Source organism: Tachypleus tridentatus, chromosome 1 (assembly GCF_004210375.1).
Source record: "Tachypleus tridentatus isolate NWPU-2018 chromosome 1, ASM421037v1, whole genome shotgun sequence".
Taxonomy (NCBI): Eukaryota; Metazoa; Arthropoda; class Merostomata; order Xiphosura; family Limulidae; genus Tachypleus; species Tachypleus tridentatus.
The window spans coordinates 144,239,851-144,256,991 of NC_134825.1; the positions used below are offsets into that span (position 1 = coordinate 144,239,851).

At 30.9% G+C, this 17,141-nt stretch overlaps 1 protein-coding gene across 1 annotated transcript in view; it reads left to right on the forward strand.

The window, feature by feature from the left end:
* Positions 1 to 17,141, forward strand: part of LOC143226012 (serine/threonine-protein kinase unc-51-like) — a 116,367-nt gene that overhangs the window by 59,491 nt on the left and 39,735 nt on the right. The window contains exons 12-15 of the mRNA XM_076456384.1: positions 6,163 to 6,380; positions 9,047 to 9,089; positions 11,409 to 11,460; positions 13,905 to 14,256. Of these exons, the coding sequence (XP_076312499.1) occupies positions 6,163 to 6,380; positions 9,047 to 9,089; positions 11,409 to 11,460; positions 13,905 to 14,256 (665 nt within the window). The remainder of the gene's footprint in view (positions 1 to 6,162; positions 6,381 to 9,046; positions 9,090 to 11,408; positions 11,461 to 13,904; positions 14,257 to 17,141) is intronic.

Genomic DNA, 17,141 nt, shown 5'->3' on the forward strand with positions numbered 1-17,141 from the left:
CTTCTAGGAAATATATAACATTTAAAAAAATTCCAAGATATGATGACATTTCAACTTGTTTGATATCCAAACTGTCTATTAGGCCAGGTTCAATGTTTAAAAGAAGGGTACTTCTAAGAACTTGGCCATCTTTTGTATGGTAAAGCATACCCTACAACTATTTCAGCAGCTTATGAGCATTTGGGCTTGAGATGTAAGATCTATTATCATAATGGTGGCAGTTTCTGTGGAATTGAGACTTCCAAGTGGTGGCTTTGAACAGGTAATAAGAGAGGAAAAGGTCACAGCAGCAGTAGCTTAACCAGATCACATTATGAAAGTAAATACCTCATGCCAAGCTCAAACTTCGTCAAGAGCAAATCAACAGCCAATAAATCCCAGATCTGTGAGACAACCCCACTGTCTCCTATTGCCTGTTACTTCCAAGATGTTTGTGCTGTAGTCGGTACTGATGATAATACCTCTTACTAGATGCCATTCAGGAAGGAAAAATCAAAGTTTCTCTTTGGATGTGGGCAGTAGAGTCAATTCAAAGTGAACTGTTTATATTTCGCTTGGCAACAAGATAGGGAAAGCTGCAGCAGATGCAGTGGGATTAGTGAAAAGCTGTAACTGCTGTTACAGCTGCCTTGTGAAATTAATGATGTCTGAATAATATCTGGCCATCAGTTTGGATAATTGCAGCAGGGAGCTTATACTGACAGGTTTGGTAAACAGCTCATTTCTATTGGGGATGGTTACTTCATTGTTCAGGGTTGAGAGATGGTGTTCCTGGTTTCTACAAGAGCTGCTAGGATGCTAGTTAATTTTATTGTGTATAATGCATTCCTAATGTATTGAGCCCTTTGTCCAGTTAACCCCAAGTTCTGTGAATCCTCTTCTCAGCACATCTCAGGTTTTACTGAATTGCAATCAAAATTTAGTTAAGCATCTTTACTCTCAATGTATGTCAATGAAGTTAGCATTGTAATGTACATAATATTTCAGTGTTTTAATTCTTTAATAGTCATTGTGATTCTGGTATTACTGTCTTCAAGATGACATTCTATGGAAATTATTTGTCAATTTTGCCTATGCAGTGAGCTACATTTTCTCAGGAATGCCAATATGATATTAGCTAAACCAGACACAGGATCAGTTGACTGCATGAATGTTTGTTGTGGTGGGAGTGACAGTATATAATGCACACAAGTGATGTTTCATCATTTATTAGGATCAGGTTTAGTTTTGTTTGATTGGTTATAGAGCCAGTGTATGGAATTCACTGTGTACTGTCCAGACAGCATCAGTTTGGACAATAATCTATCCAAGGAAAGATGAAGTCACTTTATTTTTCTTTTAGTATAGGCAGTCAGTTATCCAGCTTTCTGATGGAATGACCATCAGTATGGCAGGCAAAGTGGAGTTAACCATAACTAGTAGTATAAATACATTACTTCTGTTATGCTATGTCCAAAATACAATACTTGTCTGTTGACACATCAGAGGCAGAGTTGAGGACTGTGCAAGCAATCTTGATTCAATGCAGAGGTGGATATTTTGTAATCTCTTGATTAATTACATTGACAGATTTGCGAGACCATATAAAAATAATTTACAATTGCATAGATACAATCTGTATATCTCTGATAAACAAAGAAACACAGCTTTCCTAAAATACTAGGAATACAGTCATCACCAAAATAAAGTGTTAATTATAGGAAAGAATTATGCATCCTTATGAAAGTGTGTGGTCATTTCCAATAGTCATTTACAGGAAATAAAAAGGAATACTAAAGTGTTATTTCAGATGGATGAATGTAGTTACTCATCCTGACACCTTTCACTTTTCTGGACAGGCAATTGACTGGACACATTAGAAGGTGCTTGGTTGTTAAATCCCTCAGACATGGCATCTATGTTTGGACTATGCGACAATAGCATAACTAAAAAAATTGTTTTTAGCAGCTAAGATGGTTTTTACAAGTTTGATCTCATGCTAATGACTTGTACAATATTTTACTAGCTTAAGGGGGATCATTTGAAGAGATACGTAGACTGTGTTGATAGTATCTTGACATTTGGCCACATGTTAGTCAATTTCCTGTTCATGTTACTGAAGCAGATTAGAGTGGAATGTTGAAAATTGAAACCAGGAAAGTGTGCTGTACCATTGTTTCAAGCATGAGACATGGTTCTCAACCTGTTTTGTAACTAGTCATCTCTAGGGCTCTTGAGCAAAAAATTTGTTCAGATTTTATGTAGTGCAAATCTCAAGCCCACAAGGTGTTAAGCACACTTGTAGTGATGTGCAACAGAATGAAGCTGTAAACATCATATGGTTTGTCTTCACAGAGAATTATTGGATATATTAGAAGGTGTTTGTTGATTAAGAGCCTTAGACCTGGTACCTGAATATTGGTCATGATTAGTTATTTTGTTAAATAGATCAAAGTTTATCCGTTGTTCAATATTTTAAAACAGTCAGTCATTGATGCACTGGAAGACCACTGAATAGCCTGAAGAAATTTACGAAGATTCAGAAGCTAATTTCAGTAGGTAACTATTCTCTTAGTTGTGCTCAGTATTTTGTATGATAATGATGTTCCCTTCACTTTATCACTCCCATATAATTGTTTGGCAGAATAGGTAATATTAAATATCAAGTGTATGCTTGTGAAGTTCATTAATCCAAGCTGAACTGACCAGGATGAATGGTTGCTGTATTTCTTAATGGCTATCCTGCAACAGAACAAGAATTAACTGGTTGACTGCTTGTTTGAAAAACTTATTTAAGTTTAGATTGAATGGTGTTTGTCCCTCTTCCTTCTAAAGCAAAAATGTGTTAAAAGTCTAAGATATGCATTGGCTGAGCCACATGAGTTTCTGTGGAAGTAGTTTTGGTATGTCTCTGTATAGCAGAAGAGATATTACAACAAAACAGTGAAAAAACTTGAGCATGTGAAACATTTTCATAAACTTAAGCTTATGTTACAGACAGGCTTCTCATCTATTTGATTCACCAAGTACCAAAGGTCAAGGCTGATAAGACAGAAGATGATGTGATTACTATTTTGTGTCATTTCAGCTGAACTGATGAGAAGGAAATTTTGAAAGCACTCATTTGGCTGTGAAGGATGCATCATACCTTGAATGCATGTAGAAGAGGTACTAGGTAATCCTAGTGGTCGTCTAAGATGCTAACAGTGCCCTCATAATCATTATGGTTGAGATTAACTGTTTGACCAGCAGTTAGGATGTGTCACTGATTGTAAAATCATGACTGAACTGTTGGTGATATTTCATTATGAAATATATATACACTGCATTTTCTTTGCCACTTGGCTATCAAAAATATATGGTAATGTCCTGATTTTAAGATTAATGGGACTAGAGGTATGTTGTATCCATACTTTCTGAACTTTTGGCAGAGTTTAATTCAGAAGTATGTGCACACTTTTTAGCCTATATTTACTGAGTATTGCATAGTTAGGATGGCTTGTGTTAAAAGATGTAATGCTTAGGATACAAACAGTTTGTATGATTGAGGATGATAGTTATTAGGAGTTCAAAAATCCAGTTGAATGAGCATTCTGACCCATATGTTCTGAGCTATTGAACAGTTTAACATAGTGAAATGCATAAATTGCTCATTCTAATTAGTTGCTTAGCAGAAACTCTACAATGCTAACCATGTAGTACTCAACTGGCATCTTCACAGTACACTTGTATGTCTGTAACTTCACCATGTGCAATGAGAGAATTGTGTTCTTTCTCAACACAAAGTAAACTTGGTTATTGTGAATCTAGATTTAATAATTTTTCATTCATTGGATTTACCTGATTTAATTCTCTGTGATCCCATCTGTAGTGAGTGGTTTGACTCTTCAATGGTGATACTGTCTTGATGGTTTGGCTACTAGTGTTGGTACCTATGAATACATTTTACTGTAGAGTATTGTATTTAGACTGGGTTAATCATGTTGTATATTGATATATAATGCAGAAACAGCATTATTATTAAGCTTGGCTGCAAGAATATTGGTTGTAAAGTCTTAGTTTAGATGAATTTTGCTGGTGGTTATTTATTCCATAATGATGAGAAAGCATGTTGAATTTAACAGCTCTTAGATGGTAAGAGGACTACCATGGGTAGTTTGCGTTGGTAATGATTCAAGAGCTGGAGGCAGTTTATCAATAGCTTTTTGTGTGTATGACATTATGGAATGCTGAGATAGATTTGTGATAACATTATATACATATAAATGAATATGTGTGTGTGGTGTTGCACATATGTAGCAAGTAACATTTTTGTTGAATGTAATTCAACTGATAGAGAAAATGAAATTTGTAATGAGTAATTACACCTTCTTACATCCAGCATTGAATTTGTTTATAACCAACTCTAAGTCATGCAATTTTACTGAATAGTTTTTAACATTGTTTCAGTACAAGGCACAGTTTAAGTGCATGAAATAGACCGTGAGTGTACATCCATAGGCAAGAAGTAACATTCCTTTGCTTTGCTTCGTAGTAGTCTTTTAGCTTTGCTGAACATGTTTTTGGTGTTCATGAATTTTCCTTATTAGAAGAATAAAATTATTTCCTGTGGTGGTAGCTGATAGTTGCATTAGTTTTTTAAATATTTTATTATTGATGCTAGGGTTCTGTGAGCTGTTGTCATGGGAATGGTAGCACTGGAGACTACAGTTGAATTTAGGTAGGTTAACAGGTGATATACATGTGAGATCAAGTAAGCCTGTGGGAATGTCACTTATCAAAAGAAGTGGGTCGAGTATTCTGTTTCTAAGGAAGATGTTATGATAGACAAATTAAATACCTTCTGAAGCTGAGCATATGTTGAAACATGGGTTAGCCATCACCAAACCAGTGATGATAACACTAGACCAGAGACCACTCTGACACCAATAATAACACTGGGGATGTTGTGAAGCCAAAGAAAGATCATGAAATATCCATTATGCATCAGGGGATGTCAGTTGAGAAATATAGTTGAAAACCAATGTTTCCATATATTATTTCCAACAAGACCAATAATATATTTCAGCTAAGAAATCCTTTTTGAAGATAAAACCTTTAATGAGATCTTCAAAACACAGAGGTGGTCTTCCAATGTCAACTTAACTGTGGCAACTTAGATTGAGAATTTCAGTCATTTTCTTTGCTTCTGCTTGGAAAACAGTCCAGGAACTGACCATTATGGTCAAAGAATCAAGATATGTCATTTACACCATTATCTAAAATAAAATAATGCCCCAACCTTCAGCATATACCAATTCTAAGTCCACTGTCAGAAGTAAGCAGCCAGGTGGACATAGACATGGGTACTTAGAACCATGAGGAAGATCATCTTTTGAAGTATTTGTAGCATTCTTTGTAGCTGTTTTATGATTTTGTTAAAATAAAGATTATTTCTTTGTGTTTAACTTGTGTCCACTCTCTTTCTTTGCATCAAACAGAATTCAAATTCATGTTCAACAATACGTTTTCTGGTGAGCCTCTTCTTACTCTTCTGTTTCTGCTTAATTACTCAACAGGAAATCCATGAATTTTAGAACACTCAACAAGACTAGAGTAGCATCTATATAATAAGCTGTTATAAATACATGCAGCATTTGTATGTAAATATAATGATTGGACATACAAAGTTTCTAGTTGTGCATGCTGTTTTGTGAATGCACCAATAAATGTATCCTGTATATGTGCATAAGATATCTAACTGCTTCAAATTTAAAGTTTTAATGCATGTGTGTTTGAATTCAACTAATTCATATAATTACAATATCACATAACTTTTTCCAGAACATTATTTTTTTTACTCAGCATAAGAGAAATGTCAAATGAATTAGATAGTGGAAAAGCATGAGAGTAATATAGAATTTAAAACTATTGTTCAAAATTTCTAACAAAGAAAATTCAAGATTTTGTAAATGTAATTTATACTTTATAATTATTAACTTCTTACTGAAGTTACTTACTTTTCTGAAGTATGTTTGTAATAATTTAATAGAAAGTAGATAATTTATATAGATTTTTAATCTTGTGATGAAAATATTCATGTTTAATTCATGTCTGTACTAAGATTTGTATTAATATTTTACTCATATCTGTAACAGAAACAATATTGATAATTCTTTGAAGCATTCTGTTTTTCTCAATTAGGTTCATCAGATGTTGGGAGAAAGAGGCGATCTATATCTCCAGACAGTTGTAAAGCAACTGACAACATTCCTCCTCCTTATCAAGGTTGGCATGAAGATAAGAACAGAAATGAAGCCATAACAGAAGGCAGAACTGAAACCATCAAATCACCTCTTCCAAATGCCAAACAGTCAGCTCAAAATGTAAATAAAGGATCACCTTGCTCTCCAGATGATCAGGTAAAATTTAAAAAATTTGTTTGGCTGGAATCATGCATTATGTAATTATATGGTGTCACAAGATTTCTAAGACTAATGACAAAAAAATGTTTCCTTTAAACATGAACAAATCTTTAACTGTCAGGATTAAAGATAAGAGTTATTACAATGAATGAAATGTTTACTAACAGATCTCTATGGCTGTTCTTGTAATCTGAGGCCATGATGTGATGGTGAACTAGAATAAAGATTCTGAGGTACTTGGACTTCCTCAATTGATGATCCAATGTGAATTTCTTGTCACTAACTTAGTGTGAATTTAAGAACATAACATAGTGGTTCAAGCTTAATGCATGGGCACATGTATATGGTCTTCAGAAAAAAGATACTGTAGCATTATTGCATTTATTTACTAAAGTAGCTTAATTACAGTATTGAGTTAAGTGTCAAGGAACACATGAGGATAGGGAGCTGCAAGTCATATGAAAATATTTACATGTGAACCATTGGAACCCAGAAACATTAACATTGCCAAAATTTTCTATAATTCAAGCTAGAATTTCTTGACTCATGCTTATCACAGCAGCTGTAATTTCTTTCTAGGGGCAACACAATACAGTCAAAACCTTGCAAACTTGTGTTCTTTGACACTAAAATCAATAATGTAAGTAAAGTATTTCAGCAGTTAAATGCAATTGCACAAAAACATCTTTTTCTGAAAACCATGTATTTTTTTCATCTTAGTTTAGGACTTATAGTATGGGAGTCACTTTTATTTTTTAAGCATGTTTTTTTAAGTTACTTGGTTTCTTTCTCAATGAAATCACACAAAGTTTACAAGTCTTTATCTTCAGTAATTGTTTATATTGACATCACTTGTTATAAAAGGTGATTTGAATTACAAACCAACATGGCAATCATCAGGACATGAGAATCTACTCATGTAAAGCAAACATTTGCAAACAGACTGCATCAAAAACATAGCTTACAGCATTTGGAAATTTCCTTTTCTGAATGTCTAGACTATGTGGCATATTTCCATCATGTCATAAGTTTTAGAACCAGAGCAGTGGCTAAACATTAGCTCTTCTTTTCTAACAATGTCATTAGTGTGGGTGATTGTAGTTTACATGGCTCATTCATTCAACTATACCACACCTAGTTTTACCTGAAAAAGCTGATATTAAGTTTATCTGTTAATAGTGTGTTGTTGTTTTTTACATTTTGTAATCCTTGTATTCAACTATTTAACCTGCTTCAGGTCTTGTAGACATCTCAGAATTTTATAGTGTCTGCAGATTGTATATCACAAATTCCAGAAAATCTATTCAGGTTGAATAAATGTAGAATCATTAACATTATTGGAAGAAATTTCTTTAAAATGGATATTGAATAGTGTTTCTAACTACAAAATCATTTTGAGCAAAAGCAATTTAATATTGAACTGTTGTCAGCACAAACAAAATACATATAAAAGTTGCAGTTGCTGATACTAGAATAAATACATCTCCAGTTAAAATCTTAACATGTTGAGTAGTATGGGGATTTGTTAATAAATAGAATTAACTATGTTAATTAATATTAAACATTAAAATGATACAAATATCATCCTTTTTATCTGGTTTATATTACATTTTAATATTCATTAACAAGTGAATTATTCTCAGTAATATTTACCAAGTTCTCATTTTATAATAAATAAAATATACAGAATTTTTTATAGTTCCCACCATTGCTTGTTTCTACTACAAGATAAAGAACAAATAGAAAAAATAATTCATTTCTTATTTAGTAAAGAGATAATGCTAAAAACAAATGCAAGAAAATACTTGTTTGTCAGTTCAGCCAACAGTAGTTAACAATATGTAACTGTGAGATTTTTTTTAACATTAGCATATTGTTATTCTGTTTTTAGCTTAAATAATTAACATTATTATTATTATTGTTACATGATATATAGGTAAATAATTTAGAAATTGTAACTTACTGAATGTAGGATATTGTACATACATTTTCATTTTAAAATAACTTTTAGTTTTGATTTTTTTAGTTTTTAAATGTTTAAATCAACATAACAGTCAATGCTTAGTAGTTTACAGTCTTGGTTTCCACATACAGTATAGAGTTGGTGTATTAACAAGTGACAATTCCATTATTTGTGATTTTTGTATAGGAAATACCATGCAAATGTAGTGTAGTAGTTCTAGTGTACTGTTTCATATCACACAGCTTTTGAAATTATAAAGAAATACTTTTTATTGGGTAGGAAACAGCAAGGTGGATTTAATTTAGTACTATTAATACTGTTTTATACATTTTAAACAACTTTTTAGATTTATAAAGACCATTTTATATTCTGTTATTAAGAAATACATTTCAATTACTTGTAGAGGTTAACGTTTTTGAAGTGAAAGTTGGCGAGAGCTTAATTTGGTTTTTGAAAGTTTTTGTGAACTTTTTCTATCAAGCAATTTCAAGAAGTGTATAGAAATGCTAAAAGTTAATTTTTTAATTATTTTAACCTTCATATTGTTTCTTGAATCATAAAATCACATTGGTTTACATTCTTTATGAATGATGGAAAATTTATTAACTTGAATTGTAATAAAGCATTCTTTCTGGTAATAATGTGTTAGTTTACATTCTTTATGAATAGTGATAAACTTGTAATTCTCTTTTACTTTCAGGAATTTTCTGTAGTTTCTGCTCGAATACCTGGAGATCAAGTTGGTATGTGTGTGTGTATATATACTTTTTAATATAAACTTTTACATATGGATGTGTTCTTTCCACACATGTCATGGCCTTGTAAATGGTAGGTTCAAAATGTAATTAAACAGTTTTAGTATTAATGTATTTCAGTAAACCTGACCCAAAAGCCTAGTTTGTTATTGAAATGTTTATATTATCTAAGTTTTCAAAGACAACCTTCCTTTTTCTGTGTCTGAGCTCCAATTTCTTCACTTCAGAACTATTTAACTTCAAAAATAAGCTGCTGCAGTTTCCAGTTACTTAGAAACAAAGTGTACATGAGTACAATAAGAATTTAAACTTTGAACTTTCTACATTTTTAATTTGCTGAGATATTAATAAGTTCACCAGAAGCCTCTTTCTGACGTTATATTTTTACTAATCAACTTTTTAAAAACTGAAGGACATGTTTATAACCAGAAAAAAAGAGCAGATTTTTCTCTGTAGGAAGCATGTGACCAACCTTTGAAATCTGATGAAGAGACTATTCACTTGATAGAGATTTCTTTTCACATGATGATTGTACTACTGCCGTAAATAACTTATGAGATTCATTTAAGTTATTTATAGCTTACTTAGAAATCTGGATAAATTATTAGCTTTAGGATACTTTTTCTAGTAATTGATATAACTTTGTTCTAAAATGCATATTTGAAAACTATAGAAATTATTTATTAGACTTCCAAGTCTGAGATTTAACAAACATGAATGCAAACCATTTTGATAATGCATTAAGTATTACAAGTTCTTGATTTTTATTTATTTTATTTGACCAAAAGTAACTAAAATGTAAAAATTATAAATTTCTTACTAAATTTTGTGGAACAACAAGTCTGAAAAAAATATACATGCCATTGTTTCAGCAGGTAAATGATAATAAATAAATCATCTATTGTTTTTAAACATTAAACAATGCAATTGCATAACTTCAATATATGATATTCTCATATACAGTGTTTAACACTCCTACGAAAAGTGGGGCCTAATAGGCCCCAGAGCAACTTGAAAGGTTATTAATATTAGGCTAATAATTTTGTATTTAAATGAAATTGCCATTTAAATCCATTAATGAATGGATTAACGAGATTCCCACTGTCCCTATCTACTATCTAGCGAAACCACAGCCAGGGGAACGGGCTTGGAGAAATCAGGACTAGAAACGTCTTTTCGTAGGAGTGTTAAGGTTAAAAGTCACTTAATTCTCAGTTATTTTACCTGAACTCTTTTTATGTTTTTTCCAACTTCTTAAATGTTTTGTAGGCACCAATTCTAAATTAATTTTTATTAATTCTAGCCACATTTCAATAATTTAAATTCAAAAGTACTTTGGAATCAATATTTTGAAATTTTCTGATATTTATTTAGTTTAATGGATAGAAAAAATGAGTGTTCATATTTTCTTATTTATATACTGCTGTAAAGAAGTTTACCTGTAAACAATCTTATAGATTTCTTTTAGAATTATTATCTGCCCATCTCAAAGAATAACTTTATTTTTGATAAAGATCTATTTCCACTTAAGAATATACTATTCGTTTCTTGATTTTGGAGCACTTTCTTTAATTTTTCTAAAGGCCTTGATTAAACACCTTATTTAGGTGCCATGTCAAATGGTTTAATCATTTGGTAATGAATGATAGCTTTGAAAACAGCTATAAAGAAAGTTTAAACATGTTTGGATAGAACAAAAATGAAACTTATGAAGTCATTACACTGAAAGTATATAGGTTTAAGAGTTTTTTGTTGTATTAGATAAATATTCCATTTATTTCTAAAGTAAAAATATCTATGTTAAATGTGTGATCAGAGGAAAGAAAAATATTACTTGTTTTTTATTTTTAACTGTGTATTGATGGTTTCTTTATTAACCTGAGAGTAAAGTATTCTGTTAGTGTTTTTACTAAAACAACAATAACTATTTAATATTCATTTGAAAGATTTTAAAGGTTATGTAAATGAAATATGAAACTGTAAGGTGAAACAAAATGCTTTTATTCTTTACATGAAAATCATTCTCTGCTCAGAATGACTCTGTGAAGGCTTCAGAAATTCAGACAACTTATTATTGAAGTATATTATTAAAAAATCAGATTTTTTAATGATACAAGTTTTTAAATATTATTAAAAGCTTGCCAAATTTCTTAAATATATACATAGTAAATTTGGAGTTACATTATGTATAATTTAATGGTTGTTCAAAATTACAAAGAATGTATACAGAGAGTTAAAGTTATTGCATAATACACTCATAACTTTTTTTCCAGAAAATTGGTTTTGATTAATTTTTTTGATCTACAGAGAATGGAAACATTGGAGATCTTCCCAGTAGACGATTTAGTGGTCCTAGAAGGTATTATGAAATGATATATTATTATTTGTTTTATATTATTGTTAAAGGCAGTGTATACATATGACAAAAACAGAAAGGTTAATTTTTATTGTTTATTTTATATAATTATTAGAGTAAATGTTTCAGATTGGATATGAAAAACTGTATGCTTTAGGTTTCTATTTTTGTAGTGTTTCCTAGTAGTCATTTTCACTAAGATAATGGCAGTAACACTTTTTCAAGAAAATTTTTTACTTTTTATGAGCAAGACTGGAGGAATATATATTGATAACTGATAATGATAGTGTTTCCCATCCATTGGCATAATTTCTTGTAAGTTTATTTATTTTTATCCAATTAGAGCTAGTTTTTTATTGAAATATAGTTCAACTATGAAGCAATAATAAGAAATACTGAAACTTGTGGCCTTATTGTTGTGTCTCCAGAATTGAGTAGTAACTCTCAGACACTACCATTTGTTGTCTATACATATAAGCAGTTAAATATTGTTAGTAAAAAACTTATGATATTTTTCTTGTTTGAAATATATTTTAGATATATGCATTAACTGATTGTATAATTTAGTAGTATTATATAATTGGACTACTTTAATAGGTACAAGTGAAAGTTGAATCATGTTACTGTGAGTTTTTTTTAATTTCAAAAGCTATTCAAAACAGAGGGGTTCTGATGAAAACTGTACCGAGTAATGAACAAATTCAGCTTATTTAAAAATTGTAGTGTACAATACATTCATAATGTATAGACATTAGCACTCTAAACATGAATATCTTTTTATGTATTGAAGTTTTATTTGGGTCATTGGAGGAATGGGATTGTATAACTGCTGAAAATGTTGCATAATTTCAGGGTAAACACATCTAATATTTTGTACTTGTAAATTTCGAACAGAGGTCTGTTTTTGTAAACTGCCTGTGGGACATCCTAATAGTAATACTGTAGGTGTATTCATCATATATCAAACAATTTGAAATAGATAGTTTATAGAATTGCATCAGCTGCTTCTCCTGACACCTTGTCTGATATCTTGTATAAACTATATGTTCATGTAAACTCTGCTGGCTATATGGGGCAAATACACCAGGTTTCTGGGGCTCATCTGACATAATTCTTGAAAAATCCCCTTGTTAGATGTATAACATTAATGCTTTTTTGTCCATAGAGGGCAGTCTGATACACAGTTTCAACTCGTAGGCCCACACTTAAAATACATAAAATCAACATTTTGGGATCCAAGGACCTGTTTGATATTTTGTCCCATCTTGTATGGGCCAATGAGCAAGATACACAATACTAACACTTTTGGGGTACTGAGACCCATCTGATACACAAATTTAACTTGTGGTTCACCATTGAAAAAGAACCAGCACAGAAATCAGTTAGAACCCTTGACCCACTCATCTTCACCATAATATTACCAAAAATAATCTGAAACCAAGTTTTATCTTTGTTGTGATTTAGAGTATTCCTTTACTTATATCAGGTTGACATAAATGGCAAAACACATATTTGTCTCAGGGGCCTGGGTAAACTGTATAGCCTTGACATAACCCATGAGCTTAAAGTATTGATAAGCTAGTATAGTGTGATACCTCATGTTAATTGTTCTATACAGCCAGTCCAATGGTTTGGCAAGGCAATGTTTAGTGTCTTGTGAAAACAGAATTGAAGGTGGAATGGTGTACATCCTGTCTTGTGAAAGGAGCACATGTAAATAACATTGTCAACTTCTAACTGCAGGAAGAAAAAGTTAAATCCACCAGCATATTCAGATATGTTAGTCTAGTAATTCAATCAGTGAGATGATACTGTTTTCACTCATGCTAAGTCAGTCATCCAGAGATGTTTATGCTGTTGGTTAATTACATTGTTTGGTGGTGCCAATGCATAATAAGCTTGGTGTAAATGGTGTTGGACAAGAGCAACATACAATTCACATTCCATATAACACATTTGATTTGTGTTTTATGAGCAGTCATCATTTGAGAGAATCAAGTCTTAATTTAAACTATGAACTGGTGAGATTGAATTAAATCAGTATGTGCTTTACTGTGTGGTCATCTTTCTTCATATATAAAGTATTACATTTTAACTTTGTCCCATCCATTTCTAGACACTGTGTATTAGATGTATCAAAATGCAGACATACTCATTACTGCCTTACTTTACTGCAAATAAAATTCATTAAATGGGAATAAGTTTAGAAGAGAAACCTCAATGGTAGAAATTGAGAAAATAATAGGAAAATCTGAAAGAGAGAAATGAAAATAACTTTTTTAAAATTTACTTTAATAGTTAAACCAAAAATAATAATAATAAATACACTAATTTAATGCTAGAATATTTTATACTACAGAACTGTGAAATTTGTATATGTTTTTAGTTTAAAAAACATTCTATACTTTTTACAAATGTTGTATATATCTACATTGTATATAATATAGCTTTCTTCCCCGACCTGTGTCCTCAGTCTCACCTTCAGTAAAGAAATTAACTGGCCTTCCTCCTTCAGTAAAAGCAGGCAATGCATTTTCACCTTGTCGACCATCTTCAACTCTTCATCTGCCTTCCACTGCTCCTTCTCTTGTCCCAGCTGATAACTCTACTACAACCAGCAAGCCTTCTCAACCCTCTGAACCAATCCCAGTCACATTACAAAAGGATGCTTACCAAAAAATTGAGCATTGTCTTGAAGAGTTGCAGAGCGATTCAAAGGGCTTCCAAACAAAAGATTCTGCCTCAGTTATTCAAATTGAAAGGTCTTCTCCATCAACATTGCTGCCTCAATCACTTAAGGTATGAAACTTCACAGATTAAGGGCTGCAATCTAATTACTTCTTTTATATACTGTTAAAATGGATTTTCAGTGATAAGTTTTATACCATTTGATGTTTTAATATCACCTCATTTATTTGTGTACAAGTCTACCTAGCTGTTAGTGTGATCAATGTGTATATATGTTTCTTCAGTAATGTTGAGAGCTTTAAACAGCTCTTGCAAATTATTAATTTGTGCTAGTGAAATTATTTCTGTGTGAATTTTTGTTTATTTTGACTTTCATGTTTCCTTGCAACTTTAGAAAATATCTGCCATAGGTTAGACATAGACCACAAGTTCTTGATTTGAATTTGTATATGTATTGATTATGGTTGTGTATAGTAAAAGCAAATATACTTGCACTTTGCATGATATTTATTTGGGTACAAACACTTAATACACATTTTTTTTAGGTGTGTGAAAGACCTATATTTTTCATTAAAAGCTTGCTAAATTTCATGAAGATACATGCAGTTAATTTGAAATTATAATCAACATTACTTCTCAAGTAGGAGTGTGGTCTAATTAAAAGAAAAATGAGGATGTGCTAGTTTCGTAACTTTGTGAACCACTGCATTATTAATATATGTTAATATAAATCTGCTATGATCATTATGATATTAGATTTTGGTTTTGGAATATCAATTCAGATTGGTTAAAGCTAAGTTTTGTGAATTGTTTTATAATGAAACTTGTGAAATTGAAACCAATTGATAAACATAGACTTAAGTTCTCTGGATATCTTTTGGTTTAAAAAAAAGGGCAGGAAGGAAATTTTTAGGGTTGTGGCCTTCTTTTCCAGAACTGGCTGAGTTACTGAAAATGATTTTTTTTTTCTCTAGGCATTATATATTTATATTGTAATGTCAGTCTGTGTATACATGATGGGCAATGTTAAACAGAATCAGTAGAATGTTCATTTCACGTTTCAAAAACTTTCATTCAGTACTTTTGTTTTGGCAAGATAATAAAATGAATCAAACAAAGGGTTTTTCAGATCAATACATACAGCTATTTCAGACCTTAATTAGGCTGTATATTTTTTGTTTCTTTACTTAATGTACTAATTGTTGTAAATGTTGTAATACTAAATCATTGAATTAATTTGCTTGAAGTAGTTAAAACTGTCATGCTTAGAATTTCCTGTAATTTGGATTTTATTCACTAAGAAACTTACTACTAGTATCACACATGTGCACACATACATGTAAGGATAACAGTGTTTAAAGTGACTCACTTACAACAACTGATTTTGGTAGCATACATTAAAAGGTGAAAAAAATTACAACTTTGAAAAGTATGAAAACATTAGAACTGTAATATTTCTTTGCAGTGGGAGAGACAAAATCAAAACACATCAAAATTACAAAAGTCATCTCAAATGTGAAAACATGTCACAAAGCCCTAAACATATGAATCATCAACATAAGGATTAAAATCAAAATGTGTGATAGATCTGGTACATTGGAACTCTTAATATAGTAATTATTTTTGTAAAGCAAAATAAATAAATAAATTGCACATCCTTAAATGTGTGGATTCTTAAATAGTGAAAAAACACTCAGTGACAACAAAGCAACACTTGAGTTTTATTGTTTTGTAAGCTTACAAATTGGAAACAAATATTTGATGTAATAATTAAATTTTTGTAGGCTTTCATTTGGTTATGTCTTCTTAAGTGAAATGTATCTTGTTTACTTGAGTTGGAAGTTATCTCAAATAAATTTCTATTTTCTGTATTGGTGCAAAGTAATATTATTTTAGGCAGATTTTTAAACACTTTGCATCCTGTTACTGTTTGACTAACTCTGTGATTAAACAACTAACTTACCATAGTCCTTTAATTCTCGACTGATCAGTTTGACTGATCGTATAATCTCTTTGTTCTCATTTAAAGCCTTTATAGATTTAATACTTCTAACTTTCAATATAATGTGTATATCTTCACAAAATTCAGTAATCTTTCTGTTAATGTTATACATATTTCTACTAAACTAAAGTAAAGATTTGTCTATGAATATATTGAGTATTTGTTCAAAATATTTCATATGCAAAGTTATTTTCATGTTAAGATTAAAAATACTTTTTTCATCTCAAAATTCTCAAATTTCCTTCATATATTACCCTAAATGCATTTCAAATGTTCTTTTTCAGTAAAGCTTCATGTTTTAACTATTATATTCTCTACTCTATCTCTATGTGGGGTTGGTCAATTTGACCAATCTTGTAACCACCAAAAAAATCAAAATAAATCTAAATCACCCATTTTTCTTTCTAGAATGACTTTAAATTGCAACATGAAACTACATTTATTTATCCTAAGTAGCTTTAAGCTCTTAACAGTATAAATCTATTTATAATTTTTTTTTTTTTTTGTTTTAGTGTTCTTTTCATTGCCCTTTAAACCCCATTTAACTGCTATCCATACCGTTGTAAGTCACTAGGAGAAATGTAGCTGACTTTCTGCTATTGAATTACATTACCATTGAGCTACTATGAGTTGTTTGCTTATATGCTTTGTGAAACATTTTTATTATATTATTGTTATTAATTTTACCTAATCTAATTTTAACTAACCTGAATAGATCCCTATTAGTTTCACACCTTAATCCCCTTTATAATAATAAATAAAGAATAAACATGAAAAACAAGAAATAAACTACTTACCCAATGTTCTTTTTTTACAAGCTGTAAATTTTACACAAAGGGTATTAATGCACAAAATAATTTTTATTGAATTAAGTAAGGCATCAAAGAACATAGTTTAATAACATGCAAAAAGTAAACAATTTCCAAAACTCAAATTTCCCTGGCTTTTTCCCTATACATAAAGAGCCATTACAAGTTCATCCAAGTTAGTTGTT